General features: G+C 45.8%; 1 protein-coding gene across 3 annotated transcripts in view; it reads right to left on the bottom strand.

Moving 5' to 3' along the window:
• CCT5 (chaperonin containing TCP1 subunit 5) overlaps positions 1-25,893 on the bottom strand; it is a 305,457-nt gene that overhangs the window by 18,209 nt on the left and 261,355 nt on the right. For all 3 annotated transcript variants that reach the window (XM_073555723.1, XM_073555722.1, XM_073555721.1), the window contains 2 exons: positions 23,627-23,764; positions 23,240-23,420 (listed from right to left, as the gene is read on the bottom strand). In XM_073555723.1, coding sequence (XP_073411824.1) covers positions 23,240-23,420; positions 23,627-23,764 — 319 coding nt within the window. The remainder of the gene's footprint in view (positions 1-23,239; positions 23,421-23,626; positions 23,765-25,893) is intronic.

The following is a 25,893-nucleotide window of genomic DNA, read 5'->3' as shown; positions in this document are numbered from 1 at the left end:
GAAGGCCACGGCATCTTAGTAATTGATATGTGGGGAGCTCCAAACTTTCAAAGTGCAGTCAGAGCCCCCCCGCACCACAGCCGTTCTCACCCGCAGCGGTGCACATTATTACATTCCTCATCCCAGCCTGCAGCAGCGCGCCACTCTTGCCTCCGCGAGCAGCAACCCTGGGACCCTGCTCCACCGCGGACGGTAAAGTATATCCGCATTATAAGACGCACCTCCATTTTCACCCCAAATTTGGAGAAAAAAAGTGTGTCTTATAATGCAAAAAATACGGTAGACAGCAGGATGGTGGCCTGAGAACTTTGAAGGCCAAAGTGGAGAAGGGTTACATGTGAACAGAAGTGATGGGCAAGTGCCGTTCCGAAGGGACGGGCACCTTGCCGCTTCCCTCTCCCCTAAACAAGGGTGGCGCCCAGAGTGGCAACGCAAACAATCCTGGAGAATCTGGCGGGAGCCCCGGGAAGAGTTCTCTTTAATTGAGATAGTCATTCCACACAAAATATTAATAAATTACATTTCCCTCAGGTCTGCTTTGCATCAGCACCATTTGTAAAATGTCTTATTTTGTTAACATTTTAAACAGTTTAAAAATGTAGCAGCAATTTTTCATTTTTTTACAAGGAAATTTACAAAATGTACCTTTTTAGGGACCAATTCAGTTTTGAAGTGACTTTGGGGGTCCTATATATTAGAATCCCCAAAAAGTGATACCATTTAAAAAAACGCACCCTTCAAAGTATTCAAAATTGCTTTCAGGAAGTTTATTAACAATTCAGTTGCTTTTCAGGAATTAATTCAAAGTGACATGACTGGAATGAAAGCATTTATTTTTACCACCCAAATGTAGCTGGAAGAATTTAACCCTTTCGCCCAGAAGCCCGTTTTCACCTTCCTTACCAGGCCAACTTTAAAATTCTGACAACTGTCACTTTATGAGGTCCCACTGACTCTGAGAATGTTATCATGTGACATATTGTACTTCATGAAAGTGGTAAAACTTCTTTGATATAACATGCGTTTGTGAAAAAGCTGAAATTTGGTGAAAATTTTGCAATTTCCAAACTTAAATTTTTATGCCCTTAAATCAGGGTCATATCGCACAAAATAGTTAATAAATAACATTTCCCATATGTCTACTGTACATCAGCACAATTTTGGAAACAATTTTTTGTAAGGAAGTTATACGGATTAAAAGTAGAGCCGTGATTTCTCATTTTTTAAACAAAATTTGCAAAACCATTTTTTTTTAGGGACCACCTCACATTTGAAGTTACTTTGAGGGGCCTATAAACTGCACCCCTCAAGGTACTCAAAGCCACATTCAAGAAGTTTATTAACCCTTCAGGTGCTTCACAGGAATTTTTGGAATGTGGAAGGAAAAAAACATCTACTTTACTTACATAATGTTCCTTTAGACAATTTTTTTCTACTTGCGCAAGGGTTAAGAGGAGAAAATACATTTTGTTGTGCAATTTCTCCTGAGCATGCCGATACCCCTTATGTAGGGGAGAGCTACTGTTTGGGCACATGGCAGAGCTTGGAAGGCAAGGAGTACCATTTCACTTTTTGAATGTAAAATTTGCTGGCATAATTGGCGGACAAAATGTCATGTTTGGAGAGCCCCTGATGTGCCTAAACAGTGGATAAACCCCCCCCCCCAACAAGTGACACCATTTTGGAAACTAGACCCCTTAGGGAGCTTATCTAGATGTGAATTGAGCGCCTTGAACCTACAGGTGCTTCACAGAAGTTTACAACGTAGAACCGTGAAAATAAAAAAAAGGTCATTTTTCCCAGATACCGTATTTTTCGGACCATAAGACGCACTTTTTTCCCCCAAAATTTTTGGGGAAAGTGGGGGGTGCGTCTTATGGTCGAAATATACGGAATATGACATATGTAAATAAGAGGGCCACCTTTCCGCCTCCTCCGCTGGTGCCGTGGGGTTCTGTAGTGCAGTAGTGGCAGCGGGCTGTGCTCCGGTGCAGGGGTAGCGGCTCTCTGTGCTCCGATGCAGGGGCGGTGGCTCCGCCGGAATGTTCTCCAAGCCCGGAGGCCCCCGCACATCCCTTGCTGGCCGCCACCATGTTGCGGTGGCCTCCGGGAGCATGGCCGCTGAGAAGATGGCAGCCGGTCCGGGGACGGCGCATTTTCAGATCTCGTCCCGAGATCTCGGGGGACGAAATTCAAATCTCGGCAATGAGATCTAGTTCCCCGAGATCTCAGGACGAGATCTGAACCTGCGCATGCGCCGTCCCCGGACTGGCGGCCATCTTCCCGGAGGCCACCGCAACATGGCAGCGGCCAGCAAGGGATGTGCGGGGGCCTCCGGGCTTAGAGAAAATGCCGGCGGAGCCCCCGCCGCCGCCCCTGCATCGGAGCACAGAGAGCCGCCACTCTCACCCCACCTGCTCCAGCCCCAGCACAGCCCAGCTGCCCCAGCACAGCTGCCCCAGCACAGCTGCCCCAGCACAGCCCACCTGCTCCAGTGTTATGGAAATACATATGTATTTCATCTAGATCTCACTTGCCTGCTATAGGCTATATACTCCATATACTCATGTATTCTTATATAGCCACACTGCACACAGATACATATTTACAGTTTGAACTCTATAACTAGTTGGTGGAAATAACCTGCTACCCCCCCCCCCATGAGAGAGTCTGGGGAACTGATGTGATCTCATGATAGCATTGTCTTGTGACATGTCTCCAAACACACAGAAGAGGAAGTTAGGGCCAGATGGTCCAGCCGATATTGTAGACTTGCTGACATTGGAATAGAAGGGGAAGTATATCATCTGATTCTTAAGTCACCTTAGGTCGGACGCCCATATATGTTCATGTATTTAAACTGACCAATTAGATAAGTAAAGCCTTTATGTTAATGAATTATTACTCCTTTCTGTACGAACTGATAAAAGACCATGAATGTGAGTAAAGCTTGCAGAGTTCTGTTGTTGCTAACCAAGTGTAGCTTCCTCTTTTCCTTTGAGAGCTCAATAAGACTGCCTAATTAGGACAGGCCACAGTACGCACAGGGGGAAATCTACCCAAATCAAAAATCAATCCACAACAAGTGGCGCCCAACGGCTGTGGACGAAAACGCACGGGGATCCTGCTGACCGGAGAGGACAGAGGTGCCGGCCAAGGTCTTGGCTCATGGGAACGGAGATTTGCGCAACTCCATAAGTAAGGTAAGAAAATCTAGTTATCTTACCTGAATGTTCCCTGTGCCTGGTCCAGGTCGGCAACTCTAGCCGGTCAGTGTGGTCACCACCGTATCCCAGGTAGTGTAAAAAAGTCCACCCTTATCCAAACCCTGGGATAAGCTAAGTGTCTGCTGTGGTTCTGTGTGTCTAAGATCCGGGTGAGAAAGTTGGTGGAAACTGTGGCTTGATTTGTGGCTGCTGAGACACCGATGGCAAGACTGAGTCTCTCTGACTAAGTCAAATCACGTACCCGCACCACGCGGAGGTTTTGACTTAGACCGGATATCACGGGTGAGTTCCTCTAAAAGAGCTGTCACGGTCCCCGCACACATACACGGAGGTGTCAGCTTCAAGGAGGTATCACCTACGAATCCCTCGGCTGTCACACGTCCCCGCACCAAGCGGAGGCTGGCAAACTGGAGAGATATCACAGACTGATCACTGGAGAGATTACCACGGTCCCCGGGTGCACACGGAGGGGTGATAATCTAGTGGGATATCACGGCGCCCGTCTCCCAGCAGATGGAGGGTGATACATCCCGGTGCTAACCAAAGCGCCACGGGTGATTGGCAGTTACCGGTTGTCAGCAGCTGTTTGACGTGTCACAGAAGGGCTTTCGATCTCTCTCCCCGGACGTCTATATGTGAATTCATTGCAGGTTTCCGCAAAGATTTGAAGCAGAAAGCTTTATTTCCCGTCTCTGGTATACTTCCTCTTTTTTTTGCCTACAGGGTGTGCCCCTTATATATATTTTTCATATTGTTAGATTTTGTACTCTGCTTTTCCCTATTTTATGTTTTATCTTGCATTTTTTGGTGGAGATTTTTATTCTTGTTACTACCGTGTGAGAATTTTCGGGAAAGTTGGGTATTTTTGAGCATATCACTGCAGTCTTCATTAGGTTTAATTTTTCTGTCTCTTCCATTGTTCTTAAAAGATTTCACTGAGAGACGCAGGCAGAAAAAAAAAAAAAAAAAAGGGGGGGGGGGGGGGGAGTGTGTGCATCCTGCATCATTTCTGCATTAACCCTTTTTATTGTTGGAAGTTGTACTGATTTTTAGATACTTATAAATATTTTGGAGTGTTTTTGCAAGGTCTACCAACTTCATGAGTATTCTTTTTGTTTTCTTTCCTTTTTCCTCTCCATTTTTTCCTGAATCTACTGATTTTTTTGATTTCTCTGAGTGGTGTTTTTGTAAGTACATTAACGTTTTGATTTGTTTTCCTTTTAAAAAATCTTTTACTCCCTGATCATTTTTCTCTTTTGGGTTTTTCCATTTTTAAGTTTTGTTATCAGTTTTTTCTTCTATTTTTGTTAAAAAGAGAATTTTGAATTTTTACCTGCTTTGGTAATTCCTGTGTTATCTTGCCAACTTTTGATTTTCCATATTGAGTTTTAATCACTCACCTTTTTGAAGTTTTTGGAACAGACAGTAGGTGTTATTCAGAAAGTTAAGCATGTCATTTTCTATGGGCAGCTCCACATGCTGCAGCATGGTATGATGTATTGAAAGGAAAAAGGGAAGTAACTAGTAATTGCCGAAAAAGTGTTTTCAGCGGCATACTAATCTGTGCCGTCTAAGGAGGACCACAGGTCTAAGAATGCCTTCTGTGACGGCAGAGGGGGGGGGAAGCAGTCCGCCCCCCATCTTCTCTCTCCTCCCTCTATTGCCGCTATTCTCGCAGTCTCCTCCCCTCTCTCATCTAGCTCTCCTCCTATCCCTTCTCCTCCTCCTCCTTTTCTCTCTCCTATCTCTCCTCCCTCTCCATCACCAACGCCCACCTCTCATCCCTCTCCTCTTCCCTCCTCCTCCTTGTCTTCACCATCTCCTCCTCCCCTTTTGTCGCCTCCTCACTCTCCTCCACTATCTCTCACTTCTCCTATTCCAAATCTTTCCTCCACTCTTCCCTCTCTTTTTCCTCACCCACCTCTCAGATCATCTTCACCCGCTGGCCCAGTGCCAGATCCAGACAATGAGGTGTCCCTACATCCACAGGACACCCTCTATAGAGACAGCTATAACACCGGGTGACGAAAGTGAATCACTCCCCACACCTGACAACACAGGTGCCCTCCCGATACAACAGCTAGCAGAAGGGAAGTGTTTGCAATCAGAGACTGCACCTGCTATGTCTGATACGAAGCTGCAGTCTCAGAAGGGGGGAGTGCTATCCACACACAGGACAATCACACAATGGCACAGTTCCTCCTCTGATGAACATGAAGAGGAGATTATGCTGCATAGTACTAGGAGAAACTCAGACACCAAGAAGGCAGGGGCAGATAGAGCCAGAACTCTTACACTATGTGCCCTTCACCCCTAGTCAGGTGTTCAGTATTCTAAAAAACCTGCCAGACCCAGATATGGACCCCATGCCATTTTACCGAAGAATGCAGCAGAGCCAGACGACATATGCTGCAACCTGGAGTGATCTCTGGTCCATAATGGGGGTAAAAGCAGGTGAAACACTCTGGCCAATCATGAAGGAACACTTCAAGCTTCCATAAGAATTAGATGTGCATTCCTGGGAATCAGGATCAAAGCTAATTTAACAGCTTAGAGAGTGGGCCAACGCCAGACAAGCACTCAGCCTGCATAACATGAGCCAAGCCGAGAGAGTCTGTAGACGAGTTTCATGGCAGTGAGGCAAGTATTCCAAATTTTAGGTTTCACTATTCATGATCAGGTACACAGACAAATGTTGGCACATGCCTTTGTGCATGGACTAAGAGAACCAATCAAGAAACTACTGATAGTGGCCAGGCCTGAGTACAGGACAATAGCAGTAGATGTCCTGCTCGCAGTAGCCAGAAGAAATGAGTCTATCCCAGGGGTGCGAAGGACAGGCCCTCCTGTGGTGACCACTGACATGGAGGAGCAACTATCACACAGAGTTAGGAGAGCAGGCAGGTGTTTCAACTGTGGCAACTTTGGCCATTTCCGGAACCAGTGCACAGCACCCCGGCAACCCAGGTCATCACGCAGAAGATTAGGCCAAGAAAGAAACACAGAAGACAATGAAGAACCCTGTCCATAGGACAGAGGCAAAACCAGGTCCGCCAGACGTCACGCCCGACATGTGAAACCCCATCAGCGGACCTAACACCTCAAATCACTGGGGGGCTGTCATATCTTTCCTTGTGGACACTGGTGCAGTCAGAAGTGGAAATCCTCGACCCCACCAGTCTATCAGAGCACTGTGTGTGTTATATTGGGACTGCAGGTCAAGACAGACGTTCCCCAGCTGGCAAGCCCCTGAGCATGTGGACACAGCCAGGATACTCCATCCTGTTCCAGTTTACGGTGGAGACCTGCCCACCCAACCTGATGAGCGCAGACCTACTGCAGGAACTGAAGGTGACCAAAAGTTTCCCATGAAAATGTGACCTTGACCTCCTCTCTACCCCAGGCTCAGGAAGAATCAATCATGCTGGTGGCCCTACAAGAGCCTCACTCGAACAACCGTGCAAGCCTACCCAAGGAGGTGCTGGACATAGCACCCAGAAGCCTATGGCCCAAGGGAGACTTCAAGTTGCGCCAGTGCGGGTGTCACTCAAGACTGGAACCCCGGACGCTCAGAAGGCCCAGCATCCGCTGCTCATAACCCAGAGCCAAACTGCCTCTGACCAACTGGAGGTCTAGGTGGGACTGCGGTTTAAGAAAGGACCTAAGAACTTTGGCATGGGCCTGGAAAACTCTCAACCCAGAGGGACCACACCAGCTTCGTGAAATGCCTGCACTGCTTCCGGCTCCAGCGCCAGAGGATCAACTTGGACAAGATCCTGAAGGTGCTTCCTGAAGTTAATCCAGGCCCTGGACCAGAAGACAGCCACTTAGCTCCTCAAATTGGTTAACAAGATGCTGACCTGAGATCAAGCTGGGTGAAAGGAATTGCTGCTGGCTGGTAAAGAAGATGCCCCAGCAAAAAGACCCCCTGTGAGAGCAAGAAAGCTCAGCCGGCCGTCATCTCCAACGAAGAGGACCCCAGAAAACGGCTTGTTTTCCTGCCGGCCCTGTGCCAGAAGATGAGAGTCACACACGGCACTGTGAAGAGCAAGGCCAGATTGAGCCGCCTCACCCACGGGAATCATCATGCAGTCCCAGCTTTTCTCAATCAAGAGGAAGACTGTGAAAGGAGAACCAGACTCGGTTGAATGGTGTATAACCTGAGGGCTGTGAGCAAAGCAACCGTGCTTGAAACCCCAGTTGTGCCAGTTCTGCACACTCTGCTGACAAACGTGCCAGCCACAGCAACGGTGCTCACGGCAATGGATCTGCCCGAAGCTCCCCCTCAATGTTCCCCCTCACCTGTACGACTAGTTCCTGAAAATGCACAAGGGGGGTGCAGAACAAATGGACAGTGATGCCCAAGAGGGCCCAGAACAGCCTTTCACAGCATTTGCCCTCCATCCCAGTCAACAGGATTGCGGGGCATGCAGAAGTCATCGACATCGCTACCTGCACAGCGCTTTCCATGTCTCCTGTACTCTGCCTGACAGAGCAGCAATGTAAGTTCTGCAAAACAGAGTCCAGTGGTGTCAAAAGCAAGTTCATGAAGACACCGAATCGCCCACCAGACGAAACACTTGACAGATGACCGGAGGACCGCGGAGGAGAAGATGGCTCCCTCAACAACTCCGAAGATGCAGGCCTTCCTTAGTCTAGTCTCGTACTGCAGAACTTGGATCCCTGGTGCTCCAGGCTTAATGCAGCCTCTGTACAATTGCATCAACGCATTGAAGCCTTCATCTCGTACAGGAAACTGAAAGACTTCATAGTCTCTACGCCAGCTCTTGGCCTCCTTGACTACGAGAAGCCATCCCGTCCTGACCGAACAGAAAAAGAAGGACAAGGATGGAGAAGGTCATGCTACTGGCCAGTCCTAAAACAGACCCGCCGAGGAAAACCAGAGGCCTCCAGACTACCTCTCAGCCGGCCTGGATCCAGTTGCAAGGGGGGCCCTCCTGCATGAAAACTATCTGCAGCACACGCCCTTCTGACAAGGCTGCTCTCTACCACTCTTCAGTGCTCTCAGCCGTTACCTGTCTCTACTCCCACTCCCAAGGGGGGATGCGGATACGGACCCTCAGATGAAAAATCTGCAAGATACCATAGATGGCTCCAGTTTTGCAGATGATGAAGGAAGGTTCCACACGGGATGTGCAGTGACCAGCAATCAAGACATCCTATGGTCCAGAAGGTTGTCAGCCCAAGAAGCGGAGCTGATAGAGCGGACGAAAGACCTGCCAGATAGCGAAGAACAAAAACTTCCAGGTACTCGCATGACATGGCACCCGACTTCGGACCCATCTGGGCTGCAAGAAACTTCATCACAGCAAGCGGATCGACCGTGAAGCACCATGGAGCCATCAGAGACCTGCCGGACGCTCTGCAACTACTAAAAGTGGTGGCTGTGTTGAAGGTCAAGGCACACGGAAAACTGAACACAGTAGAGACATGGGGCATCAACAGCAGACGTGGCAGCCAAAGAAGCAGCCAAGAGGAAGACAATATGGAAAATGGGAGAGGTCGTAGAGCCGGACGGCTACAACAAGACGACTGAAGATGAGAAAACCTGACAAAATGACTTCCCGAAACCTGCACAAGAAGTAGCATTACCAGATTCGGAAGGAGGAGAAGGGTAGCTGGAAGCTGAAGGGCAAAAGCACTGGGCTCCAAGAAACTTGTCCACCTCAAACCGTCCACCTCGAGACAGACCCAGCCTACCTCAAAGTGTGTACCCTACGGTGCTTCAATGGGCACATGGCCCTCACGCAGAATTGAAGACACAGATGAATGACCTGATTAGACTGGACTCTCGCCTTAACAGCCAAAATTCACAGCAGCTGCCTGGCCACCGACAAATCCAACATCGGACAAGCGGGAAAAGTTCTCCCACATTATCCGGCCTGAAGACTTCACAGTAAGGAACCGGTTGGCGAAGTATGCTGCAAAGAAGCTACTCTCAAAAATAGTGTGCAGATATGGGGGTTCCAGAAGCAATAGCAAGTGATCAGGGACCCACATACACAGCAAACCTGACACAAGAGACATGATTAGCAGTAGGGTCAGACTTAGGCCTACACACACTACCCACCATCCCACACCATAGACTAGGTGGGACACTTAAGAGCAGCATGCTAAAAAATTTGCCCAAGAGACAGAGAAACCCTGGCATTAGACACTCCCATAGGCTCAGTAGAAGCTGTCACCGATATGAAACTTTATTTGGGTCTAAACCCAGGTTAGGGGTATTCTTTACTTAGCAGTTGACTATGTAATATGATACTTTGCATGTGTAATTGAATTTAGCAAGAATTTTGCTAATGCCCATTCTCGAGTTTTTCTCCCTCATTGCCAGGTCCAAGATTCGTTGCCTGGTATGCACGTCCTGAAGTCAGGAGACTGAGTGTGGGTGGAAAAAGTCTGTAAGAAGAAGCACTCAATCCCAGATCCGATGGCCTTTCTCCAAGTGCTGACGCCACCAACCTGGAGGAAAAACCCCCACCTGGATCCATGCACCGCATTGCAGGAAAAAGTCTTCATACCAGAGGACACCCCTGAGCTGGAATGATGCTGTGGATGACCTACCTGACAGAATAAATTACCTACCTGACAGAGAATACACATGCACTGACTGCATAGACTGCTAATTAAGAGACTTTGATTACATTGCACCACACCCCCTTTAGGGACAGATCTCCTGACCGCCAATTTGCGAAAGTCTGTACAGAGGAGGATGTATGCACTAGGCATATGTCAGTCCACTGGCAGCACAAAAGAGTTGCAGCGCTTTGGGCCAGGAGCAGGATTTTAGGGCAAGTGATATCTAAGGGGGGATTGTTATGGAAATATATATGTATATGTATTTCATCTAGATCTCACGTGCCTGCTATAGGCTATATACTGCTATATACTCCATATACTCATGTATTCTTATATAGCCACACTACACACAGATACATATTTACAGTTTGAACTCTATAACTAGTTTGTGGAAATAGCCTGCTACCCCCCCCATGAGAGAGTCTGGGGAGCTGATGTGATCTCATGATAGCATTGTCTTGTGACATGTCTCCAGACACACAGAAGAGGAAGTTAGGCCAGATGGTCCAGCCGATATTGTAGACTTGCTGACATTGGAATACAAGGGGCAGTATATCATCTGATTCTTAAGCCACCTTAGGTCGGATGCCCATATATGTTCATGTATTTAAACTGACCAAATAGATAAGAAGTAAAGCCTTTATGTTAATGAATAACCACTCCTTTCTGTACGAACTGATAAAAGACCATGAATGTGAATAAAGCTTGCAGAGTTCTGCTGGAACGAGTTGTTGCTAACCAAGTGTAGCTTCCTCTTTTCCTTTGATCGCTCAATAAGACTGTCTAATTAGGACAGGCCACATAGGGGTAAATCTACCCAAATCAAAAATCAATCCACAACACCACCACAACCAACCTGCCCCAGCACAGAGCTGCCACCGCACGAACCTGGATCACTGAATGACCCCTGTGACCACTCCTCCACCGGATCCCTTCCCAGGTAAGCTGAATTCGGACTGTAAGACGGACCCCCATTTGACACATTTTTTTCCCTATTTTCCTTCTGAAAATTGGGGTGCGTCTTATGGTCCGGTGCGTCTTATAGTCCGAAAAATACGGTAAATTTTTTTAGTTTCAAATTTAGCACTTTCATAAGGGTAACAGGAGAAATTGCTCCATACAATTTGTTGTGCAATTTCTCTTGAGTGCTCAGAAACCCAATATGTGAAGGAAAACATCTGCTGGGTTTGGAAGGGAAGGAGTGCATTTGATTTTTTGAATGCAAAATTTGATGGAATAATTAGCGGACGCTGTGTCACGTTTGAAGAGCCCCTGATGTGCCTAAACAGTGTAAACCCCCCACAAATGACACCATTTTGGAAACTAGACCCATATCAAGTTGTGCATTGAGCACCTTAACCCCCCCCCCCCCCCCCGGGGCTTCACAAAAGCACAAAAGTTTATAAAGTTAAGCCATGAAACTAAAAATCACATTGTTCCCATGAAAATCTTTAGCTACAAATGTATTTTCATAAGGGCAAAAGGAGAAAATGAACCCCAAAATTTGTTGTGAAATTTCTCCTGAGATCACTGATACCCCATATGTGGTAGAAAACTACTTTTGAGGTACAGTGCAAAGCTCAGAAGGGAAGTAATGCCATATTACAGTGCAGGTTTGCTGCACTTGTTTGAGGGTGCCATGTTACATTAGCAGAACCCACATGTAAAGCACCATGGAATAAATGGCGCTATAATAATAAGTAATAATAATAACAACCCCCCATAAGTGACCCTATTTTACCAATTAACCTCTCAATGAATTCATCTAGGGGTGCAGTGATTATTTGACACTGCAGGTGTGTCACAGACTTTTATATCAATGGGCAGTGAAGAAAAAATAATTTACATTTTCAACAAGATTGTGCGTAAGCCCCAAGTTTCACATTTTCACACTGGGAAATGGGTAAAAATGGCACCAGAATTTGACCCACAATTTCTGCTGAATGTAGAAATACCCCATATGTGGCTGTACAGTACTACTTTGCCATACAGAGTGACTCTAGAGGCAGAGAGCTATTTTCCTCCTGGAGTGCAGATTTTCCTAGACTAGTTTGCAGATTCCATATAAAGAACCCCTAAGTGCTAGAAAGGTAGAATCCACCATCAAGTGACCACATTTTGGAAATTATCACCCTTTGGAATCTACAGATGTAGTGACGATTTTGACTTCATGGATGTTTTCCAGAAACAAGCAGTAGTGGAAGTTGCTGAGTGAAAATTGCGAACTGTTGTTGTAGTGACCAGTACGTTGCAGTTCACCAGTACATCATGTCCATGCTTCTGGAGACACACACCTATAAATTAGGTGGGCTCTCATCACTACAGAAATGCCAAACATGTAGACGCTAAAAGTGATTTAGGCAATCTCGGGCTCATTTGGATTTGGGAGTGGAGAATTTGCTGATTTTCTTTTGGGGAGCGAGGAGCCATTTAGCTTTTCCAGAGCCTTTGTGCTATCAGTAACATGGAAGCCCCCTATATTTCAGCTAAACAACAGATCTGAGTGGGAACTTGATTTTTTGTGGAAGGAGTTGAAGCTTTTATTGCGAACATTTTACATAACATTTGGGATCACATTTATCCAGCGCTCTATGCTGAGAACTTACTTTGGCGTTTCCATCTAAAATCTCTGAGTGACGTGATTCAGATGAAACCTCTGAGGGATTCATTCACTATAATGAGGCAGATTTACTCTGGACTCAGTGTGGCCTCTGTTCAGCGGTGTCCTTTCCGGAAGCGCACAAAACTGTGGCCGACGGCACTTATGCAATCCTAAAAAGACAGACACTGCCAGATCACAGGCCAGAGGGTGTCCACAGTGTCTCCATCTGCCACATTACAGGGAATTTTCCGCCGAGGGTTCTGCCTGAATCATGAATATCAAAGATTTACACGGAAACCCCGGTGTAAGCACTCAGCATAGAGGGCAGGATAAATGTGCCCTGAACCTTACTGGGATCTTTGGGAGGCAGAATGAAAAAAAAAAATCAGATTGTGAATAATTGGTTTTATTTATTTTTTTATGCGGTTTCTCGTGCGGTATAAGTGATTAGGGGACTATTCTTCGGGTGTGTGCGATTACAGCAATACCAGATTTATATCATGATTTTATGTTTGGCTGCTGTCACACACAAATACGCTTTTTATTGCGAAAACTAGATTTGCATCACCATATTTTGACAACTATAATTTATTCCTATTTCGGCCGACAGTCGTGGGGCTTGTTTTTTGTGGGACAAGCTGACGTTTTTATTAGTACCATTTTTGGGCACATGACATTTTTTGATTGCTTTCAATTCTGATTTTTGGGAGACAGAATGTACAAAAAACAGCCATTCAGGATGTTCTTCTTTCCTCCACGTATGATGCTGTGTGGATTCCAGCATACGGCTAAACCCTTCATCCACTCCCAGTAAAAAGACTGTATGGGTGCTTCAGTCTATATTTATTGATGATGATGATGAACTTGTTAACAGTGAACAACAATGGTGGATGATAATGGGTAAAAACTACAAAGAAATACAGTATCAGTACTGGCAGATAACAAAACAGCAATAATACAGGGTGCTATTACATCAGTAACAGGAGTATTACAGAGGTTGCACAATACAACACAAATGCAGTTAAGAGGGATATCTAAGCAAACTTAGGCTGCCAGCATTGCACTACCCTAAACAGAAATGCATCTATCTACATGCAGTGCAAAGATCATTACAACTAGCTGGAAAATACATTGCACCATATACCTCTCTCATAAGACACTGTACGGTGGCTGCAAAATGGCTAGCTAGCACAGATACATTGCACAAACACAACTGTATTAACTCTCACCGGAATCCACTTGACAGAAGCAGTGATTTGTAGGGAGAGCCAGGAACAAGCGTGTGTAATTCAGAGATCCAGGGTGAAAATGGCTACAAGTTCTCTAGCCCCGGGGGAACTGAAGGGGCGGTTCTAATCAGAACAAGCTATTAAAGGGAAAGGCTCCTAAATGCAGTAACATGAAAAGGGGAAGACTAATGACATCTAGTGGTCATAACTGGCACATCACTTATGAAATTACTTGCTGCACATAAATGGGCAGAACACAGGAATTTCTTTTTCTTTTTTTAATACTATTCTGCATGTAGTAAAATTGTAACAAACCATCCCATAAGTGTGCATACGGGATAAAGAAGAGATCCCAAAAAAATATTAAAAACAATTTTATTACATGCTTATAAAAATACAACAATAAAAAAGCAAAATGCCGTTAACGGGGATGCTGGAGCACACCAATGTAATAATCCTTAATAGGGCAACTTGTAACAACAATCCAAACAAAGTGTATACTAATACAGGGAAATAGTTAGCAATCATAGGCTGGCATACAGATATTTTGATTCAATACAACAATCAGTGAACAGTGCTCAAGATGCTAACATACACTATTATAAGAAGTACACATCATACAAAAATGAATAGAAATGGAATATACCCTGTTATGTGTAAATATAATACATAATGGTAGACTAATGCAATCAAAAAATACCCTAAAAAGGAAGGATTGCATCCCCTATACACTAGTATCTGAAACATGCCCAAGTGTATGGTAACACTATGAATGGAATCATAGGGCAGGGAGGAACCAATTTGACATTCCACAAGATAACCAAAGAGCAATGCAACCAAATAAACATGTAAAAGGTTATAATTACCAAGAGATCGTGGAGGTGCTCCTGGCGTCCCCTCACCCCGACGCGCGTTTGTTACTCTTTGGATAGTTTGTTACTGTGATGTGAAGTGCCCATGGTTAGGATTAGGACATATGTTGATTTATGTAGTAAAATTGGTAAGAACCTTTTTATTCTTCGGGTCTGTACGATTATGATACCCAATTTATATTTTTTTGTGTTTTGGCGCTCAAATAAAAACTATTATAGAAAAAAATAATTATTTTTGCATTACTTTATTCTGAGAGCTGTAACTTTTTATTTTTCTGCTGATGGAGCTGTTTGGCGGCTTGTTTGCGGGACAAGTTGACGTTTTCAGCAGTACCATTGCTATTTACATCTGTCTTTTTGATAGAGTTTCACTTCATTTTTTGTTCGGCGGAATGATAAAGCATTGTTTTTTACAGTGTTCACTGATGGTGTTAACTAGTGTGACAGTTTTATAGAGCGGATCGTTACAGATGTGGCGATACCAAATGTGTACTTTTATTTATGTACATAAAAAAAAAATAATAAATGTTTTTATTGGAGAAATTTTTTTAAAAAATTTTTGTTACACTGTTTTTAAACTTTTTTACGTTGTCCCAGTATGGGACATTACTATATTTCATTAGATCGCTGATCTGACACACTGCAGTGCAGAGTATCAGATCAGGATCTGACAGGCAGGGAAGCAGGCATGTTCCCAGCAGTCGCTCACAAGCCACGTTCCCTGCAGAACCCATCTTGGGGTCGGGGGTTTCCATGGAGACCACTAGAACAACACGATTGCATTGTGGGCTCCCTGCGCTATGCCCCCTCTATGTCGCTGTCACTACGGACAGCGGCATCAGAGGGGTTAAATGCCCACGATTGGTGCTAGCACATACAGCCAACACCCGCACTCGTTCACTGTGGCACTCAGCGTGAGGTTGTGCGATTGGTGCGCTGTACTAGTACTGCTGCTTGCGAGAATGCAGTACTAGTATGGTGCATGTCAGGAAGGGTTGTTAAGGCAGTTAATCGGACATTAATTGCCATTGCAAACATCAGGACCGCAGGATCTCAGGATGCTGATGGGGTTAAAGAGGGAGCACCCACTCTGTTAACCATCTAGATACTGTAGTCACTATTAACAGCAGTATTTAAGCGCTTAAATGGCCATGGATGATGCCAACACTGATCATGATTGATTAAGAAAGTTGTCTCTTACAGTGTACAGCTGATCACTTCTGGATTGTCACCTGTCTGAGAATAGTCGACCTCTTATATCGCAGGTCGGTTTTAAGTCGTACTGGTGGTCAATAAGGGGTAAAACTAGATTCCCATGATTCACTACTTCATGTTACGATTAAGAGTGCCTGTTTGCTCCAGAAACTTATCAGTTTTTAATTTTTTTTTTTTGGATTTAGAACGCACGCATTTTTATTCATTGGATAGAGGTGTCGAGCTTCAGACCCAAATTTCTAATCTTCACAAGGGTAACAAGAGAAATAGCACAATTGATGTTTGCAATTTCTCCCGAGCATGCAGATACTCCATGTGGTCAGAAACGAATGATTGGGTACACGGCAGGAAGGGAAGGAGCATCACTTTTTTCTGGAACTATAGATCAATGTCTCTTTTGGAAAGCCCCTGAAACTGCACCCTTGAGGAATTACCTAGAGGTCTAGTGAGCATTTTAAACGGGTGATTTGCAGAATTTTATAACATTGAGCAGTGCAAATTAAAAAAAAAAAATATCTTTTTCTCACAAAAATGTGGTTTAGACTAAAATCACCATGGTTACTTACCGGTAGCCGGTTTTTCCGGAACCCATGACAGCACACCTGAGAGAAGGATCCGCCCCGCCAGGACAGGAACCTACTGAAATATAAGGGGCGACACCTCTCCCCCGCTTCAGTTGGTTACAGAGCATGAGAGGACTTCCCGGTTAGTTACATGTTTATCCAACACCACATCACACAAACACACCCTACTAACGTGCACATGCACACCCATACAGTGAAAAAAAAAAGGGGGGGAATATACGGGTGCTGTCATGGGTTCCGGAAAAAACGGCTACCGGTAAGTAACCATGGTGGTTTTCCCTTCACCCTTGACAGCACACCTGAGAGATTTTTGGAGACTTCGAAACACCTTAGGGAGGGACCACCGCTTGCAGCATCCTTCTACCAAAGGTTAAGTCAGCAGAGGAGGATAGATTTAATCTATAGTGTCTAAAGAAGGTTGATGGTGAGGCCCAGGTAGAAGCCTTATAAATTTGATAAATTGATACCTCTGCCTTTTCGGCCCAGGAGGTCGCCACGGCTCTGGTGGAATGAGCCTTGATGCTGTCAGGAATTGGAACGCAACTAGCTGAGTAGGCTATACTAATGGCCTCCCTAATCCATCTGGCAATTGTCTCCTTTGACACTCCGTAACCCTTTCTGGCACCCCGAAAGGCTACGAATAGGGACTGGGACCTCTTCCACTGGCTAGTCACCGATATATATTCTAGCAGGGCCCTCCTAACATCCAATTTGTGGAATTTTTCCTCCCCTGGATTTTCACAGAAGGAGGGAATGACAATATCCTGACCCCAATGGAAATCTGATACTACCTTAGGTAGATACACGGGGTCTGTTTTTAACACAACCCTATCCTGATACACTTGGGTATAAGTAGGATTTACCGAGAGAGCCTGCAAGTCACTTACTCTACGGGCCGATGTAAGGGCAACTAATATAATCGTCTTCAGGGTAAGATATTTTATAGGCAGTTGCTGAGCAGGCGCAAAAGGCTTCTAACACCAGGTTTAGATCCCAAGGGGCTATTTTTGGTAACGGGACAGGTCTGGACCTATGGCAGGATTTAATGAACCTAGCTACCCATCTGTTCGCTGCCAAGTTGCAGTTATATAGTGCGCCTAGTGCGGACACCTGAACTTTAAGGGTATTTACCTCTAGCTCCAGCTGTAATCCTGATTGTAAAAATTCCAAGATGGCCTTGATTGGGAGTTTTTGGTCTAACGGCTTCCCTAAGAACTGTAGGAACTTATTCCATGTTCTGCCATAGATATTAGTCGTTACTGGCTTTTTACTTTTTAACAGGGTGGCCACTAACCCCGGAGAGAACCCTCTATCCATTCGAAGCGACCTTTCAAATTCCACGCAGTCAGATGGAATCTCTTGGCCTGTGCATGGAATATTGGACCCTGAGTTAACAGGTCTGGGATCTCCGGTAGGACCCATGGATCTGAGAGGGACATCATCTGCAACTGCGAGAACCAGGGTCTTTTTGGCCAGAACGGGGCTATTAGGATCACCCTGGCTTGCTCTTTCCTGATTTTCCTCACAACTGTTGGGATCAGAGTCACTGGGGGAAACGCATAAGCTAGCCTGAAATTCCACGGAATTTGCAATGAGTCCACCGCCCATGTCTTCTTTTGGGTTTAATGAACAGAACCTTTCCACTTGCCTGTTTTTGTTGGCGAAGAGGTCTATCTCCGATTCCCCCCCAAAGTTGTACTATCTTCTGAAAAACTGACCAGTTTAGAGCCCTGTGGTGTAGTGACCACTGTGTCCACTAGGGGGCACTGTGTGGATGTCCCAAGAGAGAGGATGAGTGGCAGAATCCTGAAGGACCATTATGTATCTCAAGGTGGGTGGCCTTGAGATGGAGACATGTGTGTGTGTTGATCAGCAATGATATTGTTGAGGTGTTGTTTCAATGTGTCAGGGAGAAGTCTCCAGGTAGCTGGGGAGATGGGTGGACCCAGTTACCTACAAACCGGCCCAGGGTGTGTTTGAGAACGTTGTGACAGTGTGTGAATGGTTCAAGGACCTGTGATGAGGTCATAGCCATGTGAAATGGCTGCACGTGCCGGATGATTCCCTGGAGGGAATGGATGTCTACAGCATGGTGAAGGAACCATGAGGAAACCCTGACGTGGGTGAGATAATTTGGTGGCTGGAAAGCCTGCATATTGAACATTGCATAACCTGTATGATTACAGGATAACAGAGTGGAGCTCTGTCATGGACACTATGCTGTTTAAATGAACTTTATGTTATGTCTGTGGGTTTATGATGCCTGAATAAACCGCATGGAGTTATTGTTTTATGGAAAACCCGTGCCGGACGTGATTTGGCTGCCAAGCGAGCGATCCCCTATATGAATGACAGTGTTACCTCACAGCCCATTCCCCTTGCTTTAGTGTTTTGCGGCTCAGGAAATCGGCTTCTATATTCTCCATCCCTTTTATATGCAGTGCCGTCAGAGAGAGATGTTGTTCTGCTCTGTAACAAATGTCGCTGGCTGTCTTCATTAGGGAGTGTGATCTTGTCCCCCCTGGTGATTGATGTACGCCACTGTTACTCTGTTGTCCGACATGATACGGATATTGCGGCCGCTGAGTAGGGGAATAAAGTTTCTTAGGGCTTTGCTCACTGCCCACAGTTCTCTCAAGTTGGAAGATGTGTTTTGCTCTTGAGGCCCCCAGGGCCGCATGACCCCTTAGGTGCGCTCCCCAGCCTGAGGAGCTCGCATCTGTCAGAATTGTGTCGGTCACTGGTTTGTCCCATAGCATCCCTGACGTCAAGTTTGTCCTGTCTAACCACTATTTGAGAGCGTTCCTGACCTCTAAGGAAAGCTCCAGCCTTCCTTCTAAACGCCCTTTCAGCAATATTTGTGCTGACAATTTCCCCCTGAAGCTGTTGGGTGTGGAATTGTGCCCACCTGACCACTGGGATACAGGCCGTCAGGGTGCCTAGCAAGGCCATCGCGTTTCTCAGGGTCATATGGGGTTGGCCTAGGGCTGCCAACGTCACGTTTCTCACCTTTTCAATCTTGGCCTCCGGTAGCAGACAGGTTTGTCGTTCTGAATCCAGGATAAACCCTAGAAAAACCTGTTTCTTTAGGGGTTGTAACCTTGATTTTTAGATGTTTACCATTCACCCCAGTCTTTGTAGGGTGTCTGTTACTCGTTCCACCTGTACAGCGCAGTGATCTTCTGAGCTGCCCACTATTAGGAAGTCGTCCAAATAGGATATTATGACAGTGTTTGTGGATTGGGAGGAAGGCTGTCATCTCCGCTATGACTTTGGTAAACACTCTCGGGGCTATGGATATACCGAATCGAAGTGATCTGAATTGAAAATGCCTGAGATTGCCCTGGATCTAGAAAGCCACTCTTAAGTATTTTTGATAAGCTGGGTGAATGGGGATGTGATAGTATGCATCCTTTAACTCGACTACGGCCATAAAACAATGGTGATGTAGCAGTTTTATGGCTGTAGTTACCGACTCCATCTTGAAAGTTTGATTTTTTTGTCCACTGATTGAGGCCTCTGAGGTTTATGATTGTCCTGAGTGACTGGTCCGGTTTTTTTTTTTTTTTAATCAGGAAGAGGGGTGAGTAGAATCCCGTTTTCTCCTGTCCGCTCGGGACCTCGGAAAGAACGCGTTTGTCTAGCAGACTAAAGGTACTGTCACACTTAGCGATGTACCAGCGATCCCGACCAGCGATATGACGCGGTCAGGATCGCTGGTACATCGCTAAGTGGTCGCTAGTGAGCTGCCACACAGGCAGATTTCACCAGCGACATCGCTGGGGACGGGGGTCGCTACTTACCTGTCACACTAGGCGATCCTGCGTCCTCCCGCTCGGCTCCACGCGTCGCTCGCCTTCACAGCAGGAAGCCCAGCAGGAAGCTGACGACGAGAAACAGTCCTGAACGTTCTCCCGCGATCAGCGATAACCAGCGGGGGAGCCGGTCGTAGGTAAGTATCAGACACAGCGATATCGCTAGCAATATCGCTATAACGTCACTAGTCACTAGCGATATTGCTAGCAATATCTCTTAGTGTGACATGCCCTTTAAGATTTCCGATTCCAAGGCTAACTGTTCTCCTATCACCTTCCTGATGGGGGTCACGACAAATGATGCTCTCAGCTAATGTGAAAAAGGGATCTTGAGGCCTTCCCTTATAATGTTTAGGATCCAGGCATTGGAAGAAATGTCTTCCCAGGCCTGGGAAAAGAGTGTCAATCTCCCCCCTACCGGAATGCTGACATCATTGTGGGGATTTCGTGGAAGTTGAGGTGGCTCCTCCGAACATGAATCTGGTCTTTTTCCTCTTCTCTTCCCATCTTCTCCTATCCCCCGGAGGACGGCCCCTGTTGAATTTTCCTCTCCGAAAGGGCGGCCTCCTCTGATCCGCTGGAAACCTGGGGAAGACCTTCTTTCTGTCACTTACCTTCTCTAAGATGTCATCTAGGTTTTTTCCAAATAAAAAATGACCATCACATGGGAGAGAGCACAGCTTAGCCTTAGACTGCAGATCCCCTGGACAGCCCTTAAGCCATAACGCCCGCCTCGTGGCGTTTGATAATCCTGCTGTTCTAGCTGTCAACCTCATGGAGTCGCCGGAAGTGTCGGCTAAAAAAAGCTGCCGTCCCGTGCAGCAGGTACATGTCTACCAGTATCTTTTCTCTTGAGACTTTGAAGCCAGTCTCTCTTCCAGCTGCTGCAGCCAAATCATTAAGGAACGTACCGTGCAGGTGCCGACAATTGCCGGCTTTAGTCCTCCTGCTGCTGCTTCCCATGTCTTAAATAGGAATCCGCTTTTTTATCTAGCGGGTCCCTAAGCACCTATGAATCTTCCAAGGGCAGTGCCGAGTTTTTTGGATGACCTTGACACCGCCGCATCAATGTCTGGGACTGTGTCCCATATTTCTGTGTCCTTATGTTCAAAGGGGTACCTCCTTTTAGAGGAGGAAGGAATGGCTCCTGACCTCTCAGGCTTCCTCCATTCTCTCTCAATGAGTGCTTGGACTTTCTCATTGACTGGAAAGGTCCGTTTCTTTCTTTTCTGTAGCCCCCCGAACAGGACATCCTCCAGGGACTTGGCTGTCTTTTCCTCCTGCAGTCCCATTGTTACTCTGATGGCCTTGAGGAGAGCATCTGTATCCTCTATTGGAAAACACGGTTTGCCAACCGTGTCACTATCTGAGGAGGATGGGTGTTCGGCCTAAGATAAGGCTGAGGAAGAGTCTGAGAAAGAGCTAGGGGGATCTTTTCCTACTCTTATTCCCTTTCTTTAACAATACTTTAAGCAAACCTTCCACCTCTGACCTGATAACCGATCTAAGGTTGGTTGCAAAGCTAGGCGCTTCCTCTGCCATGGTTCGCTGGATGCAGCTGGCGCAAAGGTCCTTCTGCCAGTCTCTTGCTAGGGGGCTTCTACATATGGCACAATCTCTATTGTTCCTCTTGCTCCCTGCTTTTTTGGGTTTTTCCTAAGGAATTTAACACACAAAAGAAGAACCCTATTAAACACCTTACTAACATTCACGAAGAAAAACTCATCACCCGTAATCAAGGGTACTGGACTCAGAGGCTATGGAGGAGCACGTGACCTGCGCTCTCTGGACATCGAGGAGTCCCCTGACCTGTGGCTGGGGCGACTGCTGCTTTTGCCGCTTGAACGGCTGCCATGCTTGTGAGCCGAGGGTTGTGACGGAGGCAGAGACGGTGACCGTTCCTGCTCTGACCCCATGGGTACCCGGCAGTGCTGACGTCTTCCTCCTTTAAATAGCTCCGGTCCTGGTGAGCGTCTTCCCCCTCCCCGCTGCAACCGCCGGCCACACGCTACAGTTCTATGCGGCCGGCGTCACACCAGGCGCCATATTGCCGTCGCTCTGCTGACGTCAGCCGACGCGCTCCCAGGATGATCTGCGCCGCTGACGTCAGCGGCCGGAAGACGCCACCGGCTCTCCCACGCTATGCGTTCTGAGGGAGACAGCCCGGGGGAACGCGCGAGGGGAGGGAGGCGCGGTGGAGCGCCCCGGAGTTAGAGGCCGCCAGCTGCGCCCGCACGAACCCGGAGCCCCAAGGAGACCTCAGGGACTGCGCTACCAGGCACCCAACGGCCGGCGCTGCAGGTGAGATGACCTGTTCTTCCCGTGCCGGGACGGGCCTGGGGGTCCTTTCCATCCATGACAGGCACCGCCGTCAGTCTGGGATTCCCTTCCAGAACAGGAACCCAACTGGAGAGGTGCCGCCCCTTATATTTCAGTAGGTTCCTGTCCTGGCGGGGCGGATCCCTCTCAGGTGTGCTGTCATGTGTGAAGGGAAAATTTCTGATTTTCACAAAGGTAACAGGAGAAAATAGATCCCACCATTTGTTGTGCTATTTCTCCTTAGCATGTCAATACCCCAAACAGGGGTCGGAATCTACCGTTTGGACACACGTCAGTGCTCAAAAGGAAAAAAGCGCTATTTGATTATTTAAGTACAAATTTGCCAGGACTAGGTTGAAGACTCCATGATGCATTTGGAGAGCCACCCCACCCTCAGAGGCCAAAAAAGTAGGTGACCTCACAACCCCATAACCACCAAAAGTGATCCCATGTTGGAAATTACACCCCACAAGGAATTCATTTAGGGGTGTGATGTGCATCTTAAGCCCATCTTGAGTCCCCCCTCCCTCTGACAACCTTTACAAAGGCCAACATCACTTATTTTCCGGCATCTAATGATTGATGACCGTACAGGCAGAAGAGAACAGGCTAGTGGATGCAGATGAGTACAGCACTTCATCTCTCATTAAAGTAGATGTACTGAAATCACTTAGCAGTTGTCACTAATCAGTACGCCCCACTGTGTGAGAAGACCTTAAACACAACAACATTTTAATAAATTCTCAAAAATTAAGACTTTAATACTTAAATCTCACCATTTGTGCCCTTGTGAAGACAGTCAATGCCAAGCGCAGGGTTATTCTCCTTCAGTTGTTTTGCACGTACTTCAGTCATAGTTTGAATAGGGTTCATACCACTGTTCTCTGCAAGTGACATTGGGATAGCTTCCAAAGCATCAGCAAAAGCTTGCATTGCATACTGCTCCAATGATGGACACTACATGCAAAATGGAGGTGAAAATATGAACTCAACTTTTATTTGAATAACTGGCTCAAATACAGTACAGTCTAAAATAAAAAGCACCTAATTGGTAGAAGGTCTTAAAAGCCATATAAATTTGATCAGTCATTTCAAATACAAAATATTGCAGCGTGCAACACAATCTTTTTATTTTACTTTTTTGTATATATGTTAAAATTTACCTTGTCTGCCGCCTGGCTAACCGCTAATGCACAAGATATCTCAGCAGCTCCACCACCATAAACAATACGACTGTCACGTACCAAGTTACGAATGACACACAATGCATCATGAAGTGAACGCTTGGCTTCTTCAATAATCTGTAAATGTTAACCATATATTTTACAATATATTTGATTTTAAATAAGCCATTAAAGTAAAATAAAATAAACTGAAGTATGATGTCATTTATCTCAATATGGTAATAAATCAGCAGTTATACTCCTTATAGGCCTTTTCATGACAGTATTATCTTTGTTTAGAAACCGAATTGACTCATTTTATGCTCGTTTTCAATGTCTTGGGAAGAAAAAAAAAAAAACAGTTATATTTTCTTTTTTAACTTGGACATGAATAGTCATTGGGGCCAATTCATCAAGAATGGCGACAGCCTTAATGGAATAGAAGAGGTGCCAAATTCATCAAGAAGCATATGCCAATGAATGAAATCTGTACTACCGATTTGTGTGCAAAGCACCAGAAATGCTATCCTAGTCATGCCCTAACCCAGTTTTGCTATTTTGGAGGAGTTGATTTCATGCAACATGAAAACAACAAAAGTTGCAACAATTTTTGCACAACTCTGCATTGTGAAAAAATTGTGGAACTTTTCAAAGCTTCCTCTCAACTTTTGTGACATAAAAGCTTTGATGAATCAGCACACTGTGCTATGGCTCGTGAGGTTTACCAGAAAGAGGTCAAGAGCCCTGCAACCAGTATTCGATGTAGCATTCATAGCAAAACATCGACAAAGTCGCAGGCAAACCTTGATATTTATTAAAACAATGTCTACAATTGAGGACATTTTTTCCTTATGAACAAATAAGTACGTCATACGTTGTGAAGAGGGGGGTTCAAAGGTGTTGTCGGTATAAAATGATAAGTCTGCAGTCACCCTGTGTGACTGCAGCCTTGTGAATCCTCCCAGTGCATGCACTTAGCGCTGTGAGGATTTTCCAGTCAGCGCCAGGAACAGCGGTCAAGTGAATGCAAGTATGCGTTTTACAAACCCCTGGCGAGAACCTGACTAGACTGTTTTGGCACGCTCAATACTAGTATATTGCACGAGGCCAGAAACAGTCTAGTCATGTTCTGGCCAGGAGTTTGCATATCGCATACTTGCAGTCACGTGACCGCTGTTCCCGGCGCTGACAGGGGACAATCCTCACATCGAAAAATGTGTGCTGGGGGGATTCACAAGTCTGCAGTCACATGGAGTGAGTGCAGACTTGTCATGTTAAACTGGACAACTCCTTTAATGAATCTCACGATGACTCTGGCAGTGCAGTGTAGCTGAAATGGTGCCTCCACCAAGGAAATGCCATTAACCCCTCAGGTAAACGAGTCACTATTTGCTGCAGGGGTGAGTGACCTCACAGGGAAGAGCACTAGATCCAGGCACTTCATGCAGGACCCCATTCCTACCGTAGTGTGCTCTGCTACAGAACACATGTATGGGAGAGAGGAGGATTAGAGGGAGGGTGATGATGCTGGGTGTCTTCCTCTGGGGTCTTTTAAGATGGCAAATTTTGGATCTTTTAGAAAACAAGTAAAACTTAAGCACACTAGCAATTTGACAAGACAGACATCAAAAGCCTCAAAAGAATGTAGCAAAGAAAAAAACAATTGGCATAGAATGAAAATTTTCTGAATGGTAATGATACCTTCAATCAAAAATTGTTAAAATTGCTGATTTTTTTTTTTTTAAACTGGTCAGTTTCAAAATATGGAACAACTTTGTAATAGAAGCATATTTCCCGGATAAAACTATCTCCACTTTTTAGGGATTTCTATACAGTTGTGCTCAAAAGTTTACATACCCCGGCATTTCTTGGCCTTTTTTCAGAATATGTATGATAGCAAAACTTTTTCTCCACTCACGGTTAGTGGTTGGGTGAAGCCATTTATTGTCTCTTTAAATCAGAATGACAATCCAAAACATCCAAATGACCCTGACCAAAAGTTTACACACACTGGTGATTTTGTCCTGATAGCATGCACAGAAGTTGACACAAATGGGTTTGAATGGCTAAAGGTAACATCCTCACCTGTGACCTGTTTTCTTGTCATTAGTGTGTGTCCATAAAAGCTGAGTGAGTTTGTGGGATCTAGACTGACTCTTGCATCTTTCATCCAGCCACTAACGTTTCTGGATTGTGAGTCATGGGGAAAGCAAAAGAATTGTCAACGGATCTACGGGAAAAGGTAGTTGAACTGTATAAAACAGGAA

Source organism: Dendrobates tinctorius, unplaced genomic scaffold, assembly GCF_039654945.1.
Source record: "Dendrobates tinctorius isolate UK_male_01 unplaced genomic scaffold, ASM3965494v1 ptg000229l, whole genome shotgun sequence".
NCBI classification, from domain to species: Eukaryota; Metazoa; Chordata; class Amphibia; order Anura; family Dendrobatidae; genus Dendrobates; species Dendrobates tinctorius.
The sequence above is the reverse complement of the archived record's forward strand: the minus strand, read 5'-3'. Positions and strand labels throughout refer to the sequence as shown.